The sequence below is a fragment of the Seriola dumerili genome, unplaced genomic scaffold (genome assembly GCF_002260705.1).
Source record: "Seriola dumerili isolate Sdu_G_001 unplaced genomic scaffold, Sdu_1.0 BDQW01000226.1, whole genome shotgun sequence".
Lineage (NCBI taxonomy): Eukaryota > Metazoa > Chordata > Actinopteri > Carangiformes > Carangidae > Seriola > Seriola dumerili.
Genome location: NW_019174481.1, coordinates 1,159,796 through 1,171,366, shown reverse-complemented (window position 1 = coordinate 1,171,366; position 11,571 = coordinate 1,159,796). Strand labels below are relative to the sequence as shown.

At 41.2% G+C, this 11,571-nt stretch overlaps 1 protein-coding gene across 1 annotated transcript; it reads left to right on the top strand.

Moving 5' to 3' along the window:
• Positions 1-8,673: 8,673 nt before the first annotated feature.
• Positions 8,674-10,816, top strand: LOC111228897 (leucine rich adaptor protein 1-like). Its single transcript, XM_022755007.1, has 3 exons — positions 8,674-8,886; positions 9,471-9,652; positions 10,312-10,816. The coding sequence occupies exons 1-3, from the start codon at positions 8,674-8,676 to the stop codon at positions 10,814-10,816; spliced, it is 900 nt and encodes a 299-aa protein (XP_022610728.1).
• Positions 10,817-11,571: the final 755 nt, after the last annotated feature.

Sequence of the window (11,571 nt, the reverse complement as noted above, 5' to 3'; positions counted from 1 at the left end):
TATTGCAGGGAGATATAGACATTGGGAGCTTAAGGGGCCACATGTGGCGGGACTTTTTGTGTCACTTTCAATTTGATGACACAGTCATATACTAACTTCCATAAATTCTCTACATGCACACGAACATGTTACTTGAAGCTTTTCAGAGGCCATTTGTCACGGAAACCCCCGACTCTCTGTACCCTCAAAGACGTGTTGCCCCACCTGGTCCCAACCTCTCAAACTGATTTCCAACCCAAAAATCCCAAGGCCATTTTTCCCCCCTCTTATTTCTTTTGCCCCTGAAGAATTTGAACAAATTACCCCCATATGTGTCTGAAGGAGCCCCATGGGAAAGGGACCAAGAAGAATATACTGCTGACAGAACACAAACGTTGACTCCATCAAACATTGCGAGCGGCGTGCTCTGATGCTCTCCATATGTTCACCTGGCACCAGCAGCCATTTGCTGACAGCACAGCAACATCTCCCCAGTGAGGCTCTTTATCTTCTTATGCCACATGTTGTGCAGTATCTGAGATGAGGAGTCGCATGGAGGTTCGTCATGCTTGTTGCTATCACCAGTGAGGTAACACGTGAGCATATAGAGGAGGGTGTGTGTTTCCTCAGGCCTTCAAACGATAAGGTAGTGGAGAGATAACAAAGATTCAATGTGACAGTCAAATGTAAATGTTTTGCATGTACACTGTAATGGTGGTGAGCAAAATCCCAGAACCCTTGTACAGGGCCTCATGTGTTTTCAGCCAGTAACCAGAGTAACGGCAGAAAGGGGAAGCGTGAGACAGGACAGAAAAATGGTGTAAAGAAAAAAAAAGAGCAAAGAGCAAGATGGGGTACAACTTTCCCCCTGTGATTAACTTAAATTTCAGGTACCACATTCATTCTCACTAAAACCTGTATTGCCTTTGGCATCTGGCCAGAGGCTTTTGACCTTGTTCACCTTCTTTCTCATGTCATTCGGCAGGCGCTCAGTTATGACCTTTCAGGTAACTCAGAGAAAGATCACTTACAGATTGCCTTCCTGTCACTTAAAGAGAAAAATCACCCAATCAAGTACGGCTACAGTCGGGTCCAAAAGTTTGAGACCAATGCGGTCTGAGACTTTTGGACCCCACTGTATATATTTCACACAGTCATCAATGTGTCTGCAGCTGTAGTCCTCCCTCAATGCTGACCTCCAGCATCAGGAATGTGTGAATCAGCGGGGGAGGGAAAGGGTGGACTCTGCTGCTATCTGGGGAGCTCCAAGCTGTACTATAACAGAGCTGCGGGCTGATCCAGAGGAATCCTGTCAGTGGTTCTGCCTCTTCCCGAGGCGTCTCTAACACCACAACATGCACAGAGACAGTGAGGGGGAGAGATCATCAAGGATTTGACAACAACAGACTCTCTGAGTAGAAGTGGCGCTATTAAATTGCAGGGGGTTTCATTGTATGGCTTTCCATTTAGATCCATTACTCAGCTGTTAGACAGGTTGTTGGGTGGTGATTACAGAGCAGAGTTAGAAATCCAACAGCCCAGTCAGTATCAGACTGAAGAAATGTAGAACAGTGTGACTGCTTGGCAATGTCTACTGTTGTTGCTGTGCTGCAGGACAATGACACTCACAAGTAAACATATGTTTTTTTCATGTCAGTGCGTTCAGAAAGGGACCCTTTGTAGTTGCATAGTTTGAACATGGTTAAAAATGTCATTCCTAATCACGCTCTAAATGCTGACATGTTTGGCAACAGTAAAAGCACTGGCTATTGACTTTATTATCCTGATATTTAAATCACAGGGTTAAACCTCAGATATGAAAGTAATTTCCAGGTTCAAAGAAAACAGTTTCATGTGATGACTCCAGTCTGTTCTGGTAACCTGTGTGTTTAAGGCTGCTCTAGTCAATATTTTTATTTTCACAATGGGTGAAATTATTATATATATAATAGCATAATATATAATAATAGTAATATGTCTTACATATATATACATATAAGCAGTCACTTAAAATGACTCTCCCTCAATTTAACGTGTTTTTGCTCCTTGTTTTGGTTTTACAGCCTGAAACTTTTCTCTCTTCTGTTGTTTGTATTTATAGTTATTCTTAAAATGAGATCCAGCTTTAATGGAAACGCTTATATTTTCTCCCTGTGGTATCAGTATTGATTTTGATCTTATTCGATTTTGCTGTTGTACATCTATCAGTGTAGCTTGCTGCATTCTGAGTACGCGTATGCAGTATTGATTATTGCTTATGTTATTTGAGATAAGACATGCCTAATGTAGTTTCTGTATGTATTGATTTCATATTGGTATTTTCCTATGGACAGTATATTGATATCTCTGAGCTGCTGATGAAGTCTGAGTTATGTAGTAATAATGGATGTTATTGGTGACTTTTATGCAATGTGGTCTGACATATTATTTGGAGACTATATTGGCTCTTGGTTCACCCCATCTATGTCAGTGAGGGTATCGATACACTTCTCAGTGACAACACCATAATAATTTTGTTGTATAAATCAGGTACTAATAACATACTTGTCGGTTCCTACTGGTATTTAAAAAACTTGCAGTGGAAGAATCTTGGGTTGTATTCCCAATGTCTTCAACATAATTTATTTTTGTTTGAAATATCCATCACCTATCAAAAATGGATAGGTAGATTTGGTCAGGTAGCAAGCTGAGGAACACGTCACTATATCTGACAATGAAAATGGTTCAACATTGCTACAGTAACAGAGGTCAGTCTCTACCATTACGTCGTGTATAAAGGCACCAGCCTATTTGCAGGTACAGACCAGCGCAGGTACGATGCTGAGCTTACTCAAAATTCAGTCAAAATTTAAAAATATGATAATTTGGGGTCTAAATCATTTCAGTGTGTGGGGGACTAAAATCTGCATATATGACAGTTTTTAAAAACAACTGTAACAACTGTTTCCAGCATGTTTACTTTGCCATGAAAGAATGGAGAATTCCGATGGTGCGTTCAATGACATCTCTAAAGTGTCACAATATTAACAGAGAAATAGATGTGAGTGAACAAAATTTCACAGAAAAACCTTGTCTTGTTCAATATCCTTTAGAAAGAAACAACAACACTTAACACATAAGTAAAAATTATACTTAACCTCTTCACCCCTGCTGGTTATTCTGGAAGTTCATTATTACAAACACAGGATGTGTGGAAATCAGTGTGAACCCCATAGTGTAGTCAAGATTACAGAATTAGTAAAGATGCAAAATGGAAGCCTCTTCCATGGAAATGTATACAAATGGTATTTAATATAATATAAGAATTTGATAGATGGCAATAAATTAAGTTAAAACTGACACTGAAATAAGATTGAACAATATCTAAATGAAAATGAGAAATAAGCGCACACCATCACCAGAATTATCAGAACTCTTTCATGTGGTGCAACTTGTGTAATTTCTTCGAGATGTGAATTTTTTTTCGAAGGAATGATAGGACATAAGGGGTTTAAAAATCTCTTCCTTTTGGCACCCGGCTCTTGAGCTCCTCCTAACCCGCGGCGATGGAAACACCAGAGTGATGCCTGGCCGTTCTCCTGGGCTCTGGAAGGAAAATCCTGTTTAACGTCTCCACAATAACATTCCCTGGGGTTATTTATTCAGGAATGTTAATGTGCTTAGAATCTACTGGCCCCCGTGGCCTCTGACACAGGCTCCTCCGGGCTTTCCTATCAAGCTTTCGATCAGGCACAGCACAAGCTCTTTGGTGCCGCTGCCGTCTGTTTAAACAACAAAGATTGATGCAGCAGGAATCTATTGATGACCCTGCAGTCAGACAACATGGGCTGTCTGTTTGTGTAAAACCTGCCTCTGTGCATTCACACTGTGTGCATCTGTGTTATTGTTTTGCCTCAGTTTGACATTACAATGTGCACACATGTAAGTAAGCCTTCTCAGTGGAAGGTCATGGATTCGCAGTATGCCTCTCATGAACTGTAAATACTGTGTGTGTATATATGTCTTTACAACTCCAGGATCTGTGCTTTATATCATGGTTTTAATAAACACAACATGATTACAGGATGTAAATGTGCCTCTCTATACATATGAGATCCATTACTTTTCCACACTCATTTAATCTCACTGTAGGTTCCTAAATGGAAACAGATGCACACAGCAGCATGAACACCTAACTGAAAATCCATGTGCAGTGCGAGTTATTAACTATTTCCCTTTTAATCTTGTGCCTTTCTTTAGATATGTCAGGTAGACCCTTAAAGGTAAAGTTTGACATTATAGGAAATATACTTATTCGCTTTCTGGCTGAGAGTTAGATGAGAGGATTGACAACACTCTTGTATGTTTGCCATAAATATGAAGTTACTGCAGCAGCTGGCTAACTTAGCAAAACTAGGCAAAATCAGCCTCATTTAAGCACGGCTCTGAAGGCAGGTTGAATCAGCTCTACTATGACTTTAAATGAGGAAATGAAAAGTGTTCTCAAATTGCACATTTGACATGTGAAGATTTCCATTCTTGAGAGCTTATTTTCCTTGGGAAACTTGTACGAACCTCTGAGTTTTTTCTGGCCTAATTATGCTGTAAAAATCCAGGTGTCCCGACCCTCCCTGACCGGCTTTGTTTGCATGTGAGGACCTTCCACAGGCCATGTGAACCTGAAGGATTTCCTGGCCCAGTACCCTCATTTGTAATGCTGTTTTTCTGACCCTCGCCTCAGCGCATGCAAACACACACGCCACGCTTCAGGCTTATTCACAGGGGGATCAGGCTATAAAATGAGGATGTTAAAATATCTACTCCTCTTTTCTGATTACGCAAGACTTCAGATCTGATGCAGTCTATGTGGTTTCATGTCTGTCTCTCTGCTCTTCACATTTTTTCAGGTGGTTTGGCAGAAATTTAGGGCAATTCCCCTAATAAACCCCATATCCTCTCAGTGAATCATGGTAAATCACATTTAATTGCACCGACAGATGCAGTAAAAATCTTATCTGCTCATAATGCTGGCCTTTCAATGGTATGCACATTTTGACCATTTTTTAATGTTTGTGTAAGTTTATGATTTCCCTAAAACTGGAAGTCAGAGGCCCTGACTCGTAAAAAACATAATTCTTTCTGTGTGAAACATTTTTATGATTAGTCTCTACCTCATGTAACACTGACCCCAGGGTCAGAGCTGCCCTCAAAACACTTGCTTCAATGTGGGGAATATTTTACAGCACCCCCCGGGATTGCATTAACCTGTTTTTTTGGGGTTTTTTTTTTAAATCTACATTTTATTTCAGCTTCTCACTCGCTTTTTCATTCCAAGAAATTACAAGAATGCAGCGTCAAGTATGACAAATCTGCTTTCAGTATTACGTCTCTCTCGGATGAAATCATGGAACATGTTTCGCAGCAGGTTTGTCAAGAAATTTGGACAATTAATGGCCGAGGGTCTCCTATAAAATTACAGAAAACATATTCTTTATGATTCTTAAATAGATGAGATGACCTCAGAGTATTGACTTAGGCTCAGCTTTCAGGGTTTCTGTGAGTGTGGCGGCCTCGTCGCTGAAACTGGATCCGTACTCCTAAGAAAACAGATTTAATGAATGAAATCCCAGAGGTGCAGAAATCAGGCTTGATTGCTCAGCGCCTGAGAATGTCATCAGCTGCCCGAGTGCTTAGAAATGTTGAATGTCTGCTGCCATCTAAAGGCCATTTTAGAGAAAAGAAGCCATTTAAATAAATAAAAAATAAAAAAACAACAAACAAACATCAATAACAACATGTCAAAAGAAGCAATAAGTTATGACCAAAAGTCAGAGAGTGTGTGAGGCTGAGCAGATGCCTTTCAATAGCTAATGTGGAGGGAATATTAATGTTTCTTATTATGTCCATTGAAAGTGAAGGGAAATCCATTTAGAGATTTAAATGACAGACATTATTGGCTGTTTGTATTTAATCTCTTCAAAGCTTCTTGGCTTTCTTACTCAACTTGCTATTTGGTTTTGCCTTATTGAAGTTTAGCCGATGGTGCCCAATCATTTGTGGTCATACACAGTGTAAACCCTGTCAAAAAAACAACAGCTTCTGGCAGATTGTCGATGTATTTCAGCTCAGAATATGCCAAACAAAGGATATTGGTCATTAGTAATGATGCTGTAAATGCAATACAAGTATGTTCTTTAACCAACGTGTTTCAGCATATATGTGTAAAGTGTCTCTCTCCTCTTGTTTCAGCTCCAACTGTTCATTTTTAAATGCAAAATAAACTTTTAATCCAAAATGGATGAAAAGTGAAAAATGAATATGACAATTCTTTACTCCATCTGCTGAGGAAGACCATATAACATGATCAAAAGCTCCAGAGCACCTGGACCTTGTGTAGGAGACTGTTATGCTGAAAAAATCTTAATGTGAAAGTGACATTGCTGGAGAAATGACCTGTATGCGTTGGCACATTGGTGCAGTGTGTTGGTTGAAAGATCAGTGACAGTTACACTTTTCAGTTTGCACGAGGACAATGATCCAAACAGCAGGTAAATAGACTCAATTTTTGAAATGCACAAAGATACGTGTTGCAACAAAATCCGACCTCACATCTGTTCACTCTCCACCTGGGAGCTGCTCAGTGTTACCACAGCGCTGCAGTGGGGACGGGGGGATTCTGTTGCACTGCTGAGATTTAAGAGTGTAAGTGACTGAATTTTATGAGCCTCTAAACTGTGGAGTAGCCCACTGAGGGAGGTGAGGCTATAGGCTGGTAAAATGTTGATGTTTTAAATCACGTGAGTGAGATCATGACTCATTCTTTAAACCAGCGCTAGTCTAAAATAAAACTTGACAGCTTCTTGGGAAATTACAATTTGTATTTATGGTTTTCTTTGTTGAGTTAATTAATCCTGTTTCTGCAAATATGAATTAATTTTGATACTTTTAGTTTATTTTTTCATCAACACTGTTTTCACAGACTGAGGAGCGTCTCTCAACTGCCAGAAACCACTGCATTTCTTTGTGTGTTTGTGTGATGACGTGCCGATGATTTGTTCATTACGTTATTACTTGTGTTAATTATATTCTGTATAAAACAGTTGGACAGTGTTGCAGCAGACTGACTCTCTGTGGTGGATGCAGCAGCGTTTGTCTCCCTCTACAGTGACCACAGGTAAAAACCCTCCTCAAGGTTTCCTGCAGTAAAACAGCCTCCACCCACTGTCTGACTTTTACTGCCAGATATCTCAGAACTTATTCCTCTGTGGTCTCATCTTAGTTTTCTGTAAGCTAGTGAAGCATTGTAAACGTATTTTCACACATGCATTCTGCAGGTTGCTTCACCTTCTGCTGCTGCTGCCGCTTCATCAGTGTGTGTTACACGCCCCTTAAACAAACTTCTCTCAACCTCCATCAAGAGTGGGAGGAAGTTCCCATAACTGTTGCCCTGATTTCAAAGGGCATTGATATGGGGCAAGATGACATGCGAATAAAAATAAATCATCTATTTGAGTGGGTGGCAGATGTTAGCTGCTTATTTGGCTCATGTCTGTGTCTAAATGTGGATTCAGTGCAACAGTGCAGGCCTCTCTCCTTCCACCTAGTCTCTTTGGAAAGTCCTAAGGAGGTCCAGGCCACACGGTACAAAGGTAACAGATTTTTTTTAATCATAAATAGAACAATGTCTTATATGCATATTTGTACAAGGCAAAGAAAACAGTTTTCTAACATTTGATCACTGTGTTTTTTCCCACAGTCACACATCAGCTGTGCTTCCTACTTTGTTTAATGAATTTATCTGGGACTGAACTTCTCAGGATTCAGTGTAAGTTTTTCTTTATGCCTCCCACAAGTTAAATATTATTACATCCGCACATTATGTGGACATGTTGCCATGAGTACATTTGAAACAGGAGCTGACCCCAGGATGAGTTCAGATTTTAATACCTACCAGCACTGTAATGTATACACAGCATTAGGCTGTGTATATCCTATAGTCTGCATTACATTGAGCATAACTGCAGTTATTGGTTTACTGGCTCTAGTCACATTTTAATGTAATATTTTTGATAGGATGTTAACCTGTGTATGGGCTTGTTTGTTTTTCATGTGGTGCAATCAGGGTTTAATTTGTTGGACTAGACCAGTAAACACCCTGTTGATTAGACTCTAATCAAGGTAATAAAGACAGTCAGTCATCGTTTCACTGGTTTGGAGTATGTAATGCGATCATTGGTGCGCACAGGTGTCACTGCAGCCTCTCCATGTGACTCTGCGTGGAATGAAACTCAAACTCCCCCACCATTGTTCCACACAAAGAGCATTTCCACTTTCCAGCATCATGTTCTGGGCCACATACCAGCAATACCTCTGTAGTGTGAATGGTGACAGCCGTCAGCAGGACGGCCGGCTCGCTCGTTCACACTTCCAGCGTTTTCACTGCTCGTTCTGCGCTTCTGTGGCGAAGTTTGTCTTTCACCATCATGGTTTAATGTGGAGAGTTCAGGAATACAGCGTGACTGACTGAGTGTGTGTGTGTGCGTGTGTATGTGTGTGTGTGTGCGCGCGTGAAAGAGAGAGAGTGTAATTTCACACAGTGGAAGTTGGAAAGGTGAAGTGACTTTACGCACAAACTCCTCTCCATCCAAAGAGCGGGAATACTTGGAAGTAAAAGAGTGTGGAGGAGGAGGAGGAGGAGGAAGAGGAGAAGGAGGGATGGCGGAGGAAAGACTCGACGATTCGTTTCCAGAGCTGAAAGAGGTGGAAAGTAAGATCGGGAGGAAAACACCGGAGAGTCTTCTGATGTGGATGAGGGATGCTGCGGACTGCGGAGACGGCTGGAGGTCTGATGTGGTCGACAACGGAGACCACAGCTCCGAACTCAGCGGTGGCTTTTCTGACAAGATCAGCAGCTTAAAACAAGAGATGGTAAAGATTTCTACTGTTTTCTCAGCAGTTCATTTCTCCTGTGAAACAGTGAGTGTTTATTCATGCCTCCAAGTGGGCAAAACAGTTTCCCTTGTGTTTTGTAGTGACTCAGCATTGATTTTATTCTGCATGAACCTGTGCGTCTTGTTTCAGCAACCACTGCTGAAACAGTGGTTTCGAGAAACGTCAAAAAGTGTGAGCCACTTCACCTGCTCATTTTTTATTCCTAATGACAGGCGCTGTCACCTGCACCCCCACCACACCTCTCACCTCTCATTCACCTCCTTTCACTCTACACATTCTGGTCCTGGACTGGATTCCTCTGCTCATTCTCCCTTTGCTCCTCCCTCATTCCTCTCACGTCTTTCTTTCATATATTGCACTCAAATGAACACACACAAGCAAGGGGCTGGGTCGGTGGGGGGTCAAGTGTGTTCTTACAAGGGGACCCTCAAGCCAAAAGATCCGCATGCATGAGGGGGGGTAGGTGATTCAGTAAAAGCCCAAACTTGCATCTTAGTTCAGGCCCACAGGTGAATACCGTGCACACCTGTGTTCTGTAATTCTCCACGCTGTCCATGCAGAGGTGGCTACGTTCTGCAGATGTAAGGATTCTGCGTCAGCTGGTGGCCGTGCACGAGGGTATCGAGGCCATGCGTTGGCTGATGGAGGAGCGGGGAGCCTTAGTCAGTCGAGGCAGCAGCTTGACAGGCAGCCTAAGCAGCCTGGTCACTGTGGAGGAGGGGCCCTCAGGGACCCCCTGCAGGTAAGAGATGTTAGTCTGTCAGGTGCACAGGAACCTGTTCTCGTTGAAAAGCTGCATATATGTCCAGATAAGAGACCCATAAACATCAAATTCACTGTAAACTTAACCAACACAGTTTCATCTCATACCAAGAGTCACCATTTTTGACATTTGGTTTTCTGAACTATGTATGACTGTGAATTTTCAGGATATGAAAAATGTGTACTTTTCCTCGAATATCATACAAACTCATGTAAGTAAAACATAAACCAGCAGTCAAGTGAAACCCTTGAATGTGAGCTTTCCAAACATCTATTCAAATGTCCACAAAGTAAATGTTTCCAGATTTTAGGGGAGGGTTTCCTGTCACATGTCAGAGTGAAAGCTTATACCTCTATTTACAAGTCCCACATTTTGCTAGATTTCCATGAAGTGTAGTTGTGTGCATTCAGCACAATTAGCTGACGCAGCATCCTCTCAAAGCTGAAACCAAAAGACTGAGTTTCCATAATAGTAAATTAGTGAATTTTGTTTGTTAACCTGTGATTATGAATTTAAAACAAAAACCCAGAAAAGCTTTAAGCTGAATCATGCTGGATGAAGCTTTAACGCCTTTTTTGGTTTTAGGGCTCATACTCTACTCCACATGTGGCTCAATGTTTCTAGTGTTGCCCCCATAGGGAAAGCCCCAGTCCAACCTGCCCCCACACTGATGATGGTGATTCAGACCACAAGAGCTACTTTGACGTGCTGAGCCCCGAGTCTACTGAAGCGAGACCTCACAGTCCTTCCAACTTCAACTCTGAAGTCAGTGGTTCCACACATGGCAGGCATAGTCTGGCATCGTCTAATCCTGCCAATGGCTCGGTTGGTGCCAGTTTACAAAAGTCACAACCGCAGGACTTGGACACGGGTCCATTTGAAGATATGAAAGCTGGCACCATCAGAAGAGCTCTGCTCAGATCTAACAGGCCAAGAAATAAAGTGGATACTGGTAGTTTTACCCTCGCCCAAGAGTCCGGGGAGACACAGACAGAAGACAGTCTGCCTCAGGAGAGTTTCAAAGCCTCTCAGAACAAGATGATGGAAGAGGAAAGCAGTCCACCTGATGGCGAGAAGTTGTTGTTGGGGTACGATGCTCAGTGGTGCTGGGTGGAGTCACAGGATGATGTGACGTTTTTATGATTTCTGTAAGCTGCTACACCTCAACAGTTAATGTAACTGACAGCAATGCAGTGGGATTTAAAATGCACTTTGATACTCAGTGTATCCTGTTAGAATAAGAATGATGATGCTTAACGACGAATATGTCACTTTTAGACTCACTCTGTCAGTGGTTTTGTATACACTGTTTGTGTTTTTCATTATCGATGTGTATTTTAGGAGTTTCAAACCACAAAAAATACAAAAAAATGTAATGAAATTATGAATATTATGGCTTTTTTTCCTTTTTTTTTTTAAAGAAATGATAGAAACCTCCATTCTTGGCTGAAAAATGTTCTAGACACTGGGGATTTAATTATTAGTATGACATATACAGGATTAAGAACTTCTTCCTTTTATTGTATGAAAAAATGCAATTATTGATAAGACAAGTACAGTAGTTAATTATTTCAGATACTTTCTCTCTCATATATTGTCCAGTCTTGATGAAATCTTTCACGCTTTAAGTTCATATGGATACTATGACACAACGAGATATAGTGAGGATTCAAGATGATGCTGTTGTTCTGCTTAAATTGTTATGCAATGAGCTTATTATATCTTTTGGTAATAAAGAAGGCAAAAATGTCTTCATTGATGTTCTTGCTTGTGTCTCAACCCAAACAGTAGAAAAGTATAAATGTGCTGAGTGAGTGTGTGCATGTGTAAAATTAAATAGTCATTAGATGTTGGACATTAGTGATGGTGAAACGAGTCTTAATCATGACGGTTAACAC

Coding starts and splice junctions, on each gene's coding strand:
- LOC111228897 (XM_022755007.1), top strand. CDS start 8,674: ATGGCGGAGGAAAGACTCGACGATTCGTTTCCAGAGCTGAAAGAGGTG. Junction 8,887..9,470: donor GCAGCTTAAAACAAGAGATG/GTAAAGATTTCT, acceptor CTGTCCATGCAG/AGGTGGCTACGTTCTGCAGA. Junction 9,653..10,311: donor CCCTCAGGGACCCCCTGCAG/GTAAGAGATGTT, acceptor TTGCCCCCATAG/GGAAAGCCCCAGTCCAACCT.